Below are 15,796 nucleotides of genomic sequence, written 5' to 3'. Positions count from 1 at the left end.
TAGATTTTTCATAGTTTTGGAACATTTTCTTCTTGAAGCATTCTTCTTTTCATCTTTGTCTTTTACAAATACTTCAATGTTTACTCCTGGAAATCATTTGTGTAATTGAATCCATTCTTCCCTGTAGCACCAAAGTACTCCCAGTAAAATAAGCTGAGTGGTTCTTTTCATCTAATTTTTGAACCCCTTTTCCAAACATATGATTCTGTAATGAAATCTTCTGTTTTTATTGTTTGTTTTTTAAGCATATACATTACTGGGCACAGTGGGTAGCAAGCACCCTTCAAGTAAATTCCTTCCAAAGAATGTAGTCTGTGTTTTCAGAGCTAAGGAAAAAACAACCATGCCAGCCACCAAGTGGTTAAAATGAGAATAGTCAATACCAGGTACAACAGAACAACCTGTTTACATCTTTGCTGTACTTCTTAAGAATTCAGACATTTGATTCGACAACAGAATACACTTAAAAGCCAAAAGCAGTTAGAAGCAAGCTAAAAACTTCTTTAATTAAATAGAAAAACAGTCCACTTTCTGCTTTAAAGCATAAAAACACAATAAGCACACTGACATGAGAAGTATTCAGAAAAGTAAATGTTGCAGCAGTTTCACTCTTCAGTGTTATCTGATCATTAAAAAAGTAGCACGGGAAAATAAAAGCCTCAATCATTCACATTCAAAAACTATACTTATCAACAAAGCATATATTTCAAAAAAGAAACGAGCCGCAGACTCTGCCGGCTTAAATCTGAATGAACCAATTTAATGTGAAACATGAAGTTTGTTACAGTGAAAATGTGGATAAACTGTAGCCCTTAAAACATCCTGCAGACACTGAGCAGTCTTATTATGTGGAGTCACAATCTGCTGTGTGCTAGGACTGCTTTTTCTGCAAAAACCAGGTCCTTACTGGTGGAAACAAGGGTGATGGAGGGGTGAGACCTTACCACAACACATCATTAAAGTTAGGAATAATTCTTTGACACGAACTCGTGACCGTTCTGACATTACACACAGATCTGCTAAAAAAAAGTTTAACAAAGCTTTAACTAATTCAAGTTAAACTTAAACCAGCTAAATGGCTTTGTTAATGTTGGGCTCGCTTGTACTTTTACACTGAAGTAAACTTTGCACATCCAAACTGTGAAACTGTGCCAGGGAGTAGAAACAAGAAAACAAATTCAGTCATCAGCTGAATTTTGAAGTCCACGGTTCATTATTGTAACCATGTAGATCTAAATGCAGCCGTTTCTGTCCATTCTGGACAAATCAACAGATAATTCTGTCACAGTCAAAGTCACCTAGCTATGATCGCCTATAACTCATAACAGCAGCAACTTTAAGTAAAAACAAAAACATCTGAAAATTACAGTTTTATGTTTAAACTCCACATAATACATTATTGTGTAAAAAAAAGTAACAGAGTTCTTTTGTTCTTCAGTCTGTGATGCTTTTAGATGCTGATGTAGCATCAACACTCGCAAATTATGAATGTGCACATTTTCAGTAATGGGGCACACTCAGATTCTTTATGGCTGTGCAGTCCATGGTTGCTCAGGGCGACTCCTCTCTCTTCCACACTATCACCATATTCTTGTCACTAAGGGCAACTAGATAGCATAGCTCAGGGTCCATGGCTACGCTGTTGATGGAGGGGCCTTCTACCTTGCCGTGGCCGTTCTTAACTGGGGTCGGCCACTCCAACACCTGCCAAAAACAAACAACATGTTAGTGCTGAGTGGAGAGAAAAGCTACATGCATCTGAAGTTTAGTCTCATTACACGCAGCCGACGTGAAGCTTCGGAAGTCTCAAATCACTAGTCTTTACATTTCATGTGCAGGCGGAAAGAGGCAAGCAAACTGAGCTCTCTTTAAAGAGTGAAGATGGATAGTGACATTTATTTCATTGAAATGTAGGTTTAAAATGTCTCCATCCTTTACGTTATCTTAATGGCCTGCACAGGCACTCCTGTGCACGATAATCCTGTGTTTATACGTGAGAGCTGGTCATTGTGTAATCTTCCAAAATGAAACAAAAATCAACTACACAGCTCAGATCTCTCATATTTATGGTGGTTGCACACATCTGTTATCAGAGATGCAGACAAAATCCGAGGAAATTACGCTGAAGCTAAAATAATACTTGAATGGCCCGTGTTTATCTATTGTAAGCTTCCTGTGTGCATTCCTGTGCACGTGTATTTCTCTAGGAACAACACAATTAACTGCTTCTGCAAATTTAAATGTCTTGTGAGTGCAAGACAAAAAAAAAACTCTCTTTACGGGACTTCAGTGGATTCACACATGAAGGACAATGTTTCAGCCCAGTGCTGAGATCTGGGTATGTTGTGACATCACCAGAAATCCAGCTGGAAAACAAACAAGTGGGCGGATGAAGCTCCACGTGTTTTCACTTTTCAGAGCTAAGATTGTGAAACAACTTTAATAAGACATAAAAGTAAAAGAGAGCAAAAACAAGGACAACGAAGGAAAGTATAACTGATGATTAGGATAACGTTCACTAATCTGAGAGTTTGTTTTGTCTGACTGCAACTACCTCCCAGACTAATTTAATAGACTCATTTTTAGAAAAAAAAAGAACAAAAAAACAATCGATATTTCTCTAAACAAGAATCGTAAGAGAAAGCTACTGTCTGAGAATACAGATACCTCAGTGGGCAGTATGGGTTTCCCAGTGTGGAAGCTATTTTTCTGGAGGTTGGGGATGTGGTATGTCCATATCTTGCCTTTGTCATCACCGCACACCATGTAGGCTTGACCTAATGATAGGAATGAGAACACAGAAAAGTACACGTGGTGAGTATCTGTGATGTTCTTGGTCTAAGCACTATAGTAGTTTTTCACAAGTTACTACCAGGAACCTTTAAATGACCTTTAAAGTCCTTCAGGTCATTAGCTGTCTGCATTTCAAGATCTTCTAAATTAGTTCACAGCATAGAGTGATTGAGTTACATCAGCTGTCCTCTCTGTTGTTTCAGAGATGCAGGTCTGAGTGTGTGGCTTCGGTGGAGGTGTGCACTCATCCATTTGTGCTTTAGAATGTTTTATTTATCTGATTCACCACAATCTGGAGGGTTAAAATCATAACCCTGGAATGTAATTTAGATTGTAAAGTGAAAACATCCAGTTCTACAGTAAAGCCGACAGTCAGGGCAACTATGGAGTGGCTTCAGACCCAGTCTTGACTGTCCTTCTGTGTCCCAGCTCCCAAAATATCTGTGGTGACCGGAAGATGGCAGTTAATGAGCTTACTGCCTTTGTCTACACTGATGATGACCTGAAATGACGACTGAATGTTAAATGCATCAGAACTGACGAGATGAGGTGAACTTACCAGGACAGGTGTTGAGAGCCAGGTAGGGAATCTGAGTGTTGGTCCACTGCAGCTCAGCCAGAACCACAGCACGCACTGCTTTGCTCTTCTTGTCAGGCCGCTGAACCTTGGTCCTGCTCCAGCTCCACAGGTAGATGCAACCATACAGGTAGTTCTTGGATGCTATCATAATTGACCGAGCGCGCAAAGATTAGGAAAAAAAATGAGAAAAGGGAAATCAGGAATAGGAATAAGCAGGAGATTTTAAGCTAGACAATTTTATTTATGTAGCACCAATTTACAACAGGAGTCACCTCAAGGCGATTGATATTGTACAGTAAGACTATGACGCTACAGAGTGCCAGAGTCAGATCCTCAAACTTAAATGAAGTCGGGACCAACCTGGACTGACTGCCAACGCCAAGCATCGCTGAAAGGTCTAATTATATCCAGCATGAGTCAATGTTTCCAGCTCAGAGTGGCATGTGTTTAAAGGCACTGTAAATAAAACTACAGTGGTATTGTGGTACACTTACCCACTATGTCATCATTAAGGAAACTCAGGCCGTCCACCGTGTGGTAGTCATGGTCTTTGTCTTCCTTCTTGTATATGGGGAAAGTTATCTCCATTTCCTTTGACCTACCAAGGAGATAAAAACAAAAACACCGTAATTGTTTCTGGGTGGGCCGCATATGTATTCATAGTTTTCTCATTAAAACATCAGTGAACAGATATAGTGAGCCAGTATAGTCTAGGTCACTGACTGTCACCAGAATAAAAGGTAGACTGGGAGAGATTCAAATCTCACCTCTTACTGGTGTTGTTGGCACCGAGCTGTGTGTTGTAGCAGTGCAAGCCGTCCTCACAGGCAGTCAGTAGGTGTGCACTGGGAGCAGTGGGGGGCAAGCAGATGTGCAGAGGGGTGGTACCGATTTCCAATACCAGCAGCTGACTGGAGGGTCAAACAGCAAATTTTCAACATCACAGTCTGAACCTTTCATCTTAATGGCAATGGTAGCAGTTTGAAAAAACATAAAAAATATATTTTAAAAATGTATAAACAATTATATATTTTAGAAAATTCAGTACAACAGATGTGATCTGATAAAGAAATTGCATCGCAAACACTTTTCCTGGCAGAAAGACTCACACAACTTTGAAGTTGTACTGGCTGTCCACCCCGCCGATATCCCACATCAAGATCTTGTTGTCGTACGATCCCGCTACAAGACAGAGAAGTTGAGGCAGTGTTACTTTACAAGTAACCCACTTTAAACAAGAGCAAATCAAACTATGTAAAGCCCACTACTCTAACAGGTGAGCAAATTATTGCTAAAGCAATGTCAGTGAGATGTGAGGACTTAAGAGCAGGCATAGCTAAGAATACAACTAGAACATAGAGACAGGAGTGTCACTTTCCATAGCCAACTGTTTACAAACGGCATCAGATCCCTAAAACCTTAAAAAATATATCTAACAGAGAGAAAAACATGAGCAGAAAACAGTCCAGCAAACATTCAAAGAGGTGGTAATAATTCCTAACTGGACAATTACACTACATCAGATCACAGCTGAAGCAGAGGTTGATATGTAAACAATGGTAAATGATTACAACAGACATGGGTAATCACCTCGCTATTCATTTGTTTTCTCTTTAGAAGTTTAAGCCTGACAAAAGATTTATTTACAAACCATCTGATTCTCTGTCAGAACTTTAAACTCCCAATTTTTATCCATACTTGCTATTATGGTTTGAGTTTGTGTAATTAATTACTCACTGAAGAGGAAGTTTCCCCGCTGGTGGTTAAATCGGAGGGCAGACAGCGCCTTTCGGCTGGCTCTGAACTCTCCGTAGGCCACGTTGTTTCTGGGATGAATCAGTTTGACTATCCCTCTCTTCCCACCGGCTGCAAGAATGCTGCAGTGCTGCGCTGAAGCATTGCCTCCTCTGGACATCAGCACTGTAGTCCAGGCCAGGGAGAAGAACTCCTGGTGTAAAGGAAAGCAACAGACAGAGAGCTTTATTGTTTTCTTGCCATTATGAACCAAGTATCCTACGAGTCTGAGCAAAAGACAGAGAGAAAATTCAGGTTTTTAAAGCCTAACTACTGCAGACTAATCCGAATAAATGGAGCATACCTCCCCGGGAACTTTGTACTTCTTCATCACCATCCCCATTTCACAGTCAATCAAACAGATAGAGTCTCCTCCACAAGTAGCGACCAAACGACTTCCTCCAGCGTTGCCTGTTAATAAAGATAAAAAGCCTGAGTTTAATCCCACATTTACAAAAAACAACAACTTTCAAATCTCTTTCTTCTAATCCTTAAAGCTTTGTTTGACTTTGAGAAGCCCTGCAACTGTTTTTCAACGTGTATTCAAACAATACCAGCAGAATCAGGCAGTGGCTGGAAAGCACAGGCCCACAGCTGGGTGGAGAAGTCCTCTAAGCTGTCCTGTTTGCTGTGGCACTGAAGAACATGGAGCGGCTTGAGATGCACCGGCTGTTGGAGGAAGGAATCATGAGATGGAGAAGGGAGATAGGGGGAGAAACTTTAATGAAGGCACAATCTGATGATACCTATAGTGATGCTACCAATACTGATGCACACAAAGCTCGAGCAAAAAAAAAAAAAAAGTGGGGGGTTCACAGCTATTTTGACAATAAACCAGGTTATTAGACAAAAGAAAAGACCTGCTGGAGCTAAATGAAAACTTAAAGAAGAGCCAAATTACTAAAATTCATCAAGAGGGGACATATGTTCTGTACCAGCTGCCAGATGTACAAGTCTGCATAGAAACACGGACTAATACTGCCACCTACTGGCAGTCTCAAGATACATTTTGACTTCAGGTATGTTTTTTTCCTTTTTTTTTTTTTTAGATCTTTTGTCTTGGGAATTCAGGCAGATCAATTTTCCAGTGATCAATGGCATTGGCAGCAAATTTCCTGAGAATCTGACTGGCCAGACTAAAATTTAAATGACTGCATTTAGCAAAGAAGGTATATTTCCCTTACCTGTGTGTCGCTGCGAATTTCTACTGTTTGCAGCATGTCAGCATCTCTCCGCGAATCCTTTTTGCCCGAACTTTCCTTCCGTTTCTTCTGAGCATCATCCTCGCTGGTTTGCTGCTCTTGAAAACTTCTCTTGGGTCTCTCTGACCTCCTCTCTCCCCTGCTCGGGGTAATGGGAGGCCGACTTGTTTTGCTGGGGACGTTCCTGATTGTGTCGATTGGATCTTGTGTCTGAGGCTTGAGGCGGAATCTCGACTGGCGTGGACTGTCTTCGGCTGCAGAGGCTGCGGGATCTGTGCGAGGCTTTTTGTGAGGCCTCAGTCTTATGCTGGTGTCTATAACTGATTCAGTTTGTTTCCTCTTCGCAGGCTTCGAGACATCCTGTGTAAGACGAAGCCACTGTATGAACTTTAAATCTTCTAACATCATCATCAGCTGACTACAGAACTTTGGATATAAAAGCATATTCTGGACTAAAGCAGAGACACTAAGTAGGAAGCTGCTGATCTCTGGTGCAACTTCATTAATGCAGCAATATTTAGTGCACACAATGACTCACAGAGTTATTTTGAGTGCCTGTAGTCTCCACGCTATCAACTTCTTTCTTCGGTTCTGTCAGTGAGAGAAGATACTCCTTAGCTAATATCCCCACCTAGGATCCAAAGGAGACAAAGAAGAAGTTATTAAATGTAACAGAAAGCAGCCAAAAACAAGTGCTAAAGCACTCTAAACTTACCCTCCACCTGGTGAAGTCACTGACTGAATTGGGCCCAAATTTAACTTGATGACAAGCAGTGCTGACAAACTTGCTCTCCAAGGCATCTATTTTCTCTGCTGTGATGGGATCAGGGAGGCAGAAGCTATTCTCCCAAAGAGCAGCAATCTAAAATAAACAGCAATAGTTAGGACAGCGATTCCAGGCTACGTGATGAAACGATGGCACATTGCCACATCTGGGCCAGAAGTTTTTTTTTTTTCCAAAACAACAGTTGCTAAAAATCATTTTTTGGTGCATGTTATGACTTTGTACAGTATCAAATGCAGGAACATTAACACCAACACCATGAAGTAGAGCAAAATAAGCTATTAGTTCCATACCCTGGTCCTCAGATTATCACTGTAGACATAACGCAAGTGGTTGGCATAAGTACTGACATCTTTACCGTTGTAAATCCTCAGATTGGGCAGCAACACCATCAGCTTGTAAGTGTCACTCACCTGATAACCAAAAGAAACGTTAACAATTAAGTCAGTGTGGCGGCATTTTATGATGAAGGGACCTAAAAAAAGCAGTCTCTCTGTGAACACTTTCAAACATACTGTACATTTGATGTGACTGTGCAAATGTGGAGGACACTCCGAAAATGAGCGGAAACCATTTTTAAAAGAATTTCTCTGCTAATAATACAGTTTTCATTGGGGCACTGGGATAATAAGAATGCAGGGATGTGTTTTGCTTTATCATATGCATCACCTAGAAAAACAACCAGATCCTACAGAGGAGCAAGGATTTCCTTATTTCCATTTATCGTCTGCAGGATAGTGGGGGCTGAAACTGTGTCTCTTTCACAGTGGGGGGAAAAGGCTGGACAACAGTCTATCTTAGAGTTGACACAAAAAAGAGCCATTCACACCTACAGGACTTCATTTCACATCATCAGCATGTGTTTGTATTGCAGGAGGAAACCCTTAAGACAGAATACACAAACTCAGCAGACAAAGGCCTGAGCTGGCTGAGGGAGTCAAACACATGAATATTTTATTGTCATGACAACTGATGCAGCGTGCTCCCTTGCAATGCTAACACTAATAATCAGCTGGTATGATCATTCAGCAATGTGGCCTGACTCAAATATTTCTCCATAAGCCAAGCCAGACAGCAGTAGGTGTAGATGTATGTGATTTTATGAAATACTGATGACAAGTGTCAGTTATAAGCTGTTCATGTATTTGCCATTTGTGCTGTAGCTGCAAAGAGTGACACTAAAACAGGAGTGTAAGGAGAAAACAAAGCTATGTGCTCACAGTGATGTAGAGGTTGCCATCCATCCTCAGCTCTTCTACGTTGCTTAGCGAGTCCAGAGTGGTAACGTCCTCGATCTGGTTGTCGCTCAGGTCCAGGAAACGAAGAGCAGGAAGCTCCAGGTTCTTGGGAAACTCCTGCAGCATGTTTCCAGAAAGATCCAACTTCTCCAGAGACTGGAGACGGGACAGCAGCTTGACAGGTAGATCCTGAAGCTTCAACCTCATCTTAGACAGGCTGAAACACAAAGAGCACCAAAGTTAGTGTTTCCATGGGGTATGAAATAAAATTACATACGACACAGTTTAGTGATTATAGTATTACATCTATAATCATTTATTTAAATCTTATTGCATACACACAAATATCACAAAAGTATAAAAATATTTCCATTAATTCAATGTTTTATTCCAGTTTTTAAATAGCCAACTGGAAAATGTCTTTGACTATTAGGGCCTTAGCTGTTTATATGCACTCAGCATTGGTATAAATGTCATGGTCATTTAGGGCTTCATAATTTCCAGGGTGGAATGAATGGATGCATTTTAATTACTTTAAAAAAACAAGAATCATCATAAAAATACCATGACAATCATGCCCATGATGAGTGGATGTAAACTTGTCACCACAACTGTAACTAAGCATTACCAGTTTACTTCAGTGCAACTTTAACAGCAAGACAGCAAGACACCTACAGAGCATAATAAGAAGAATAAGAATAAGAAGAATAAGAAGTCCTTACTTCAAAGTCATGATTTGCTCCAGTTTGTTGGCTTTTGGAGAGGCTTTCTCCAGTAAAAGTTTCTCAGTGATTTTTTCCATCGCTTATCTGCAGGAAGAAGCACAATTCAGGAGTGAAGATGGCAAACTGAAGATAGGGCTGAGATAAGTGTCCTCCTAGTTTGTTTATATTGTCAATCCTGTTCTAATCACACAACCAGAGCACCGCCCACATGGCCAAAACAAACTGACTACATCAAGGACTGAAACTCCGTAAAAGCTCTTTAGGAATATAATTAGATACAAACAATAGGATAAGGTCTGTAACTGCTTTAGAAGGCCTGATTAGTAATCAACACCACTGATCAGCCTCGAGAACAATGAAAATTCCCGTGGATGAGAAACGCTGTAGTACAGACAAAGACTTAGAAAAGTAGATTTGTGTTTAATATTATTACACAGATATTGTTTACAACTGAGCTTGTTCCACTTGTTTTAGCTGATCTAATTACTCTTTTTTGGCATTTTTTTCCATTTAGCAATTAAAACCCCCTCTAGCTCCTCAGCATGATGAATCTGTTAAAGAAATGGAAGATTTCCTCCAAAAACAGTTTACAATAAATTAGCGGCTATTCAACAATAACAGGCTAAATGCGATTTCATAACGCGCTATCCTTTAAGTAACGTTATCATAACGTCTATATAGAGATCCATACATACTAAGGTGAGGAAGGATATTTCACTTAAAGAAGATGAGAAAGCGTTATATGAGAATAAGTTTGAGTTTCTTCTAGCTAACCACGTTGCAGTGCCGACAGCCGTATATATCTCTATATATTTATATTTCTCGGCTACAAACACAAATAACAATTATTGACTTAATTAGAGCAAACGTTAGTGGTTTTGATTTTATTATTAAACAACTTAAAACTTGCCAATATCTGTGATTAATATCACTTACCAAACACTTGAGCGAACTCAAAAGACTCTTGCCGAAACCGAGCTTTCCCGGGGAAATGTTACGTATATCCGGTGGGCGTGGTTTAAATACGAGATTGTTTTTACAGCCTGGGTTTTGCCTGCCAGGCACTAACCTTAACCCTATGACAATTGTACAATAACTTAGTTTTTATTAATATGATTATTTTTCATTTACGTTAAGCACATTGAGTTTAAGTGTAATTAAAAGTGCTGTATAAATTAAATTGACATTGATTTAAAATTACGTTATTTTAAGTTCTTTGGATCACAAAGAAATTAAATACTATTGACATTTCATTCCAAAAAGCCATCATCTGAATATTTTCTGCTTTTGTATAGTTCCAATGTGATAAAACAAAAAAGGTCAAATTCATGTCATTTTTGAATGATTTAGTTGAAGTTGTGCCGTTAATCACCACTCAGAACATTTTCAGGATGTGGTTCAAAAGAAAGGGTCTAGAACTGAAGAGTAGATTATGCTGTCTGTAGCCCCTGAAATGCATTCATTCTGGCACTCCCAGTTTAGAGCAATGAACAATGAAGACTTTAACAGAACGGCAAGGAGGGGCAAGAGGTCTAGGCAGGGTGGCACTGAAGTATATGAAAATCTCCTATATGTAAACGGAGTCAACAAAATATCCACAAAAACACTTTAAAATTATTTATTGTACCATTATCTGTTCTAAGAAAACAAAGGCAATAAGAGGCTTTTGGACAAACAAGCAAATAGTTTTTACAAGTATTTTAAGGACATAAAAGTTGGGGGGCAGATTTTTAAGGCAGTCACTCCCGACATTTACCCTTATATCACGATCAACAATCTATATATATATGAATAAATATATATATATATGTGTGTGTGTGTGTGTGTGTGTGTGTGTGTATTTTTTATATTCAGAAATTTGTTTTCTTATTTGCATCCTCTTTTAGCTTTGGTTGAGCTAAGCTTCTCAAACCCTGAAAATACCCGCATTCTCCGCTAGGTGTCGATAAAAAATGTTTTCGTTTGCTGCCTCTTCCTGACACAAGAAGAAGATGCAGGACGATGGCTCCCGATACCAGTGACGACGTGCCTTCATGCGCTTGTAAAGGTGTCCGCCGGTGTCTCGTTTGCGAAGGGTTGAAAGAGAAAGTACAACCGGAGGCGAGTGAATCAAAGGTACTGTTTTCCAACAGAAAACTTATATATTGTGTTTATAACAGTTAAAAAAAATAAATAAATCAAATACTGCTAACAGCAGCGCACACACAACAAGCTACGGGTGCCCTCTGAGGACATTCCATTCTTATTAAAGGGATATTACTGCGGTTATAAATGTGTGCCAACAGCGTTTGTCATTATAACAAAAAGGCATTCACTACAAACTGTCAATTTCATCGCCAAAATAATAATAATTCTAGGAATACATTTGCGTTACTGTATAAATAACGATGTTTTTCTATTTATCTATCTTTCTGTGAAGATTGTCCATCATTTCCTCTACGATCCTCAGTCGAGGCTCGCTGTTGGAAAAGATGCCCAGGCTGCATCCTTCCCCTTTTCTGGGGTCTTTCTGTGGGAGAACTTCATTTCAGAAGAGGAAGAGAAGGAGCTCATATGTGCGATGGACCAGGACGTGTGGAAGGAGTCGCAGTCCGGTCGAAGAAAACAGGTTAGCATGTTATCAAATAAAAACAGACAAAACATTTTTGTTTAGACTATGATTTATAGAAGCGATTATCAGGGCTGTAAAGTCAATATACGTGCCAGTCCGAGTTTACTCAGGTCATCAACGGTGACTCACAGAGAGTTTGAGTCATACTTATCCATGCTGCCTTCAACACTGTTGATTGTTGATCGTGATATTTTAATTCAAAGGCTTCGTGATTCAGTTGGTTTAACTCGTCAGTTTCTCGATTGGGTTTCATCATGACTAAAGGGTAAATGTTTCTATGTGTCAGTTAATATTTTTAGAACTGCAGAAATAAACATTCCGTCAGTGGTTACTTTTTAACCTTATCATCTAATAGTTAGTTAGATTCTAACTGATCTAACCTGTTCACAAATTATGAAGCTACGTTGATGACATTAACTTGTGGATGTCTAGAATCTTTCTAGAAATGAATAGAGACAATATAGAAAAATCCAAAAAGGTCAGAGACAGAGAAAATTTGTTCATATTTATTATCCCTTTCTCTGAAACACAATGAACAAGTCAGGCACCTTGGCATCATTTTGGACTGTGGTCTCAGTTTTGATAATCATATTAATAAAATAACCAGAATTGCTTTCTGCTACTTAAAAATGTATAGGTTAGAAAATTCTTATCTTAAACTGACTCTGAAATTGGGCCATGCTTTCAGATCAAGCAGGTTAGATTACTGTAACACTCTTATTCTGTGGGTGGGACATGAGATGAATTACTATTGTGTATGTGTTTTATTGCCTTTAAATGTTGTAGAGCTACATAGCTTTTTTTTTTACCTTTTATGGTAAGCATACTAAGTGTACCCATAATAAAATGTGTGCTATATAGATAACATTGTCGTCAATTCTATTTGATATATGTAGTATGGAAAGTATATATATATATATATATAGTAATGGAGTGACCAAAAGCCTCCTCCAATATTGTTGCAGGACTTTGGCCCGAAGGTGAACTTCAAGAAAAAGAAAGTGCGTGTGTGTGGCTTCAGTGGACTCCCTGCTTTGAGCCATAAACTTGTGCTTCGGATGTATCAGGAATCAACTCTAGCTGGCTTCCAGCCAGTGGAGCAGTGCAACTTGGATTATCATCCTGAGCGAGGTGCAGCCATTGATCCACACTTAGACGATTCTTGGCTATGGGGGGAGCGCTTAGTCACCATTAACATGTTGTCAGACACTACACTCACCATGTCTCTGGAGCAGGGCCTGCCAGAGCTGGGACTAACAGGGGAGGTCCATGTAGCTGTGCACCTTCCTCGCAGATGTTTAGTAGTTTTATACGGCGAGGCACGGCATATATGGAAACACGCCATTCACAGGAAGGACATTCATATACGTAGAGTCTGCAGCACCTACAGAGAGCTATCTGCAGAGTTCCTGCCTGGAGGGCAGCAGGCAGACCTCGGAGCAAAGCTGTTGAATATCGCCTTGAACTTCCAAGGCTCTCCGGTTTAATCTAATTTGATGGATCCAGAGGGAGCTGCAATCTAAATCACTTGGACTTGTCTTAAACTGTGAAGATGTGTCCTTTAGGCACCCTAGGGCTTGTTTGCTGGATCTGTGCCAGCTCCCCAAACAGTGAGCAGTGCTCACGAGGCTTGTGTGCATTAATTAGTTGAACATCTGCTGTGCTGCGAAGCCAAGCTGAAGTCAAATTGCTTTGGAAAAAATGTTGGGGAGAAATTGTGTTAAAATAGCTGCAATGTCATTATTTTATTCCACCACAAACTTGAATTTTCTTTTTGTTTTATGACAAATGGAGAGAATAAAGCAATTTTCCCAAAATATACATACACACTTATTTAGTGTTTGGATGATGGAGAGCACAGCCTTACACATCTCTTTAACGGTTCAAATCTGGTGAATGGTATGGCCAGAGTAGATACCTTAATAATAATAATTTAGTAAGCTTGATTATTTTTATTGTGTCAAAATCATTTTAAATGTGGCCTTTAAAGTGAATTGTTGCATTGAATTGCATTTCTGTCTCTGTCATTCTTGGAAATAGACAGTCTCAAATTACAGATGTTTTTTTTTTTTTTTTGCCTGTCCCATTTGGTTCTTTAGCCGTCAGAATTTTTGTCTGAAGACCAACAAGGATACCCAGTGGATTTATTTTGCCAAATGGATCATCGTGGCATTGCCGTATTGGTCCATTTGATCGACCTTTGTGTTTATTATTTATTTAATTTTATTTTCAGTTGTTACAGACGGGACAGACATGAGTGAGGGATAGGAAAGGGAGAGAGAAAGAGGAAGGAAAAGAAAAACAGAAGGGGAGAGGGACAGTGAGAAAGGGATAAAATAAAATAAAATCTCCTGGATCACCTGTTGAGAGAGAAAGAATAGAAAACAAGCAAAAAAACCCAAAGCAACATACTAAACACAACACCATCGCATTAATCTAGCTAAGTGTAGACAGCAGTAAATACTAAATATTCAATGTTGTTGTGCAGCACGCAGGACAGACAGCGCACAATGTGCTTTGAAGTAGCAGCCAAGAAAGGTGTAATTTAAGTCTACAAACAGTGAACACGCGTGTGCACACCTGTGTGGATCAGCGCGCTTGTATTCAAATGGTTTCCACATGTAATGGTCTGCAAGAGGATGTAGAGAGCCATAGCCCTGTCCCCCAGGGCATGAAGCAGGCATGGAGGAGATCCAGGCCCCAGACATCCAGAGGCCCCAGAGTGCGAGAGCCCAAGGAGGACCACCGGAGGGGCATCCGTGCCACCCTCATGGGAAGGGCTGAGGATCCCCAGACGAGGCGTCACCCGGTAGCCACCGAGCAGAAGCTAGAGGGGGCTGCACCGGCGTGCCCGCCGGCTCTGCCGACAGCCAGCTGTGCCAGAGTGAACCAAGCCGCAGGCCCAGAGGCCGGAGCCCTGAGGGCCCCCCGCACCCCTGAGGAGGCCTGACCGAGCAACAGGCGCCAGGCCCCGCCAAGTAGCCACCGGGAGTGAGCTGGTACATACCTGAGCGCCCAGCCCCGGACACCAAGAACCACCAATGCACCGACCCCTGACCCCTGTTTAAAAGTGGAAGCTTTTATTGACCCATATAAATATATGTGTGTGTGTGTGTGTAGAGAGAGACTGACACAAACCTAATCTTTGACGTTGTGATGATAAGAACAAATCTTTGATGACAAGCTGAATAGAGAATTATATACTTGTTGGGATTGAAGCTTTTTTTTTCTCCTTCAGAACTGCAGTTATAATTGTTAAGATAAACATTTAACAGTAAAGTATGACTTAAAACAAAAACAAATCTGATTGCAAAAGTGAATCAAAAGATCTGTCACCTGAAACAATCATGTGCAGCAGCTGCCCTTTAATATCTGGCTTTGTTGAATCAGCAGTGGCTGCGAGTCATTGTTCTGAAACCCAGTTTGTCCAGTTCCCGATGAGTTCTCAGACACAGAGTGAGAACTACAAACAGGATGTGGCCCGCACACTCAAAACTAACTGCCTTTACAAAGTTTTTGTGTTCAAGTCATTCTTCTTGAAGTCATTGTCTATTTAAAAGAAGCAGGAAATGTGCAATGGTGTCAAAGCTTTTATTTTTCAGTTCTCTAAATGTGTTTTTGAGGTTGCTGCCGTTATCCACACATTTAGCTTCAGTGGTCACAGATGTCTGTATTCACAACAGAGTCACATCTCCGGTTCATCCAGCTGGCAACATATGAATTTGATTAAGGACTACAAACATGAAGACAAAACCTTTATTGTTACTGTGTTCAGGATGTAGAGGGATTGGGAGTGCCGCTGCTGCTTAGTGATTTACTTTGTGATATTTAAAGGATATAATAAATTATATTGTAAAAGAGATAACTTTTCAATAAAAAGCCAGGGTCAAATGAATTATTGTCTTCTGTATTTCCTGAATAGAGTGTTATTTCTGCTGGGGTTTGGAGCAATTTCTAATAACATTTTTCATGTTGGGGGAAATGAATTGTCACTGGAGAGATTACTTTACTAAATAATACATTTTTAAAAGAAAGCAGTTAAAAGTTATGGATTTCTTTTTGCAGCTCA

General features: G+C 40.1%; 2 protein-coding genes across 2 annotated transcripts; one reads left to right on the top strand and one right to left on the bottom strand.

The window, feature by feature from the left end:
* Positions 1–203: 203 nt before the first annotated feature.
* On the bottom strand, positions 204–10,124 carry lrwd1 (leucine-rich repeats and WD repeat domain containing 1). The gene is made up of 16 exons (XM_040032416.1): positions 10,053–10,124; positions 9,114–9,200; positions 8,374–8,608; positions 7,447–7,566; positions 7,085–7,231; positions 6,908–7,000; positions 6,352–6,729; positions 5,722–5,836; positions 5,472–5,578; positions 5,111–5,321; positions 4,483–4,555; positions 4,141–4,284; positions 3,868–3,971; positions 3,353–3,514; positions 2,668–2,777; positions 204–1,704 (listed from the first exon to the last, which is right to left on the bottom strand). Exons 2-16 carry the CDS (start codon positions 9,191–9,193, stop codon positions 1,552–1,554), a joined length of 2,232 nt encoding a protein of 743 aa, XP_039888350.1. The 5' UTR covers positions 9,194–9,200; positions 10,053–10,124; the 3' UTR covers positions 204–1,551.
* A 959-nt stretch (positions 10,125–11,083) lies between these two features.
* alkbh4 (alkB homolog 4, lysine demthylase) lies at positions 11,084–13,734 on the top strand. The gene is made up of 3 exons (XM_040032411.1): positions 11,084–11,231; positions 11,536–11,724; positions 12,693–13,734. Exons 1-3 carry the CDS (start codon positions 11,118–11,120, stop codon positions 13,212–13,214), a joined length of 825 nt encoding a protein of 274 aa, XP_039888345.1. The 5' UTR covers positions 11,084–11,117; the 3' UTR covers positions 13,215–13,734.
* The last annotated feature ends 2,062 nt before the right edge of the window (positions 13,735–15,796 follow it).

This window comes from Simochromis diagramma, unplaced genomic scaffold (assembly GCF_900408965.1).
Source record: "Simochromis diagramma unplaced genomic scaffold, fSimDia1.1 OVJJ01000216.1, whole genome shotgun sequence".
NCBI lineage: Eukaryota > Metazoa > Chordata > Actinopteri > Cichliformes > Cichlidae > Simochromis > Simochromis diagramma.
This window is presented reverse-complemented; position numbering and strand designations above follow the sequence as displayed.

What these genes read in the sequence shown, in the direction of transcription:
- lrwd1 (XM_040032416.1), bottom strand. Translation starts at nt 9,193, where the DNA reads ATGGAAAAAATCACTGAGAAACTTTTACTGGAGAAAGCCTCTCCAAAA. An exon ending in GTGACTTCACCAGGTGGAGG is followed by an intron (nt 7,001 to 7,084) that starts GTAAGTTTAGAG and finishes TTTGGATCCTAG; the next exon opens with GTGGGGATATTAGCTAAGGA. An exon ending in AACCCATACTGCCCACTGAG is followed by an intron (nt 1,705 to 2,667) that starts GTATCTGTATTC and finishes TGTTTTTGGCAG; the next exon opens with GTGTTGGAGTGGCCGACCCC.
- alkbh4 (XM_040032411.1), top strand. Translation starts at nt 11,118, where the DNA reads ATGGCTCCCGATACCAGTGACGACGTGCCTTCATGCGCTTGTAAAGGT. An exon ending in CGGAGGCGAGTGAATCAAAG is followed by an intron (nt 11,232 to 11,535) that starts GTACTGTTTTCC and finishes CTTTCTGTGAAG; the next exon opens with ATTGTCCATCATTTCCTCTA. An exon ending in AGTCCGGTCGAAGAAAACAG is followed by an intron (nt 11,725 to 12,692) that starts GTTAGCATGTTA and finishes ATATTGTTGCAG; the next exon opens with GACTTTGGCCCGAAGGTGAA.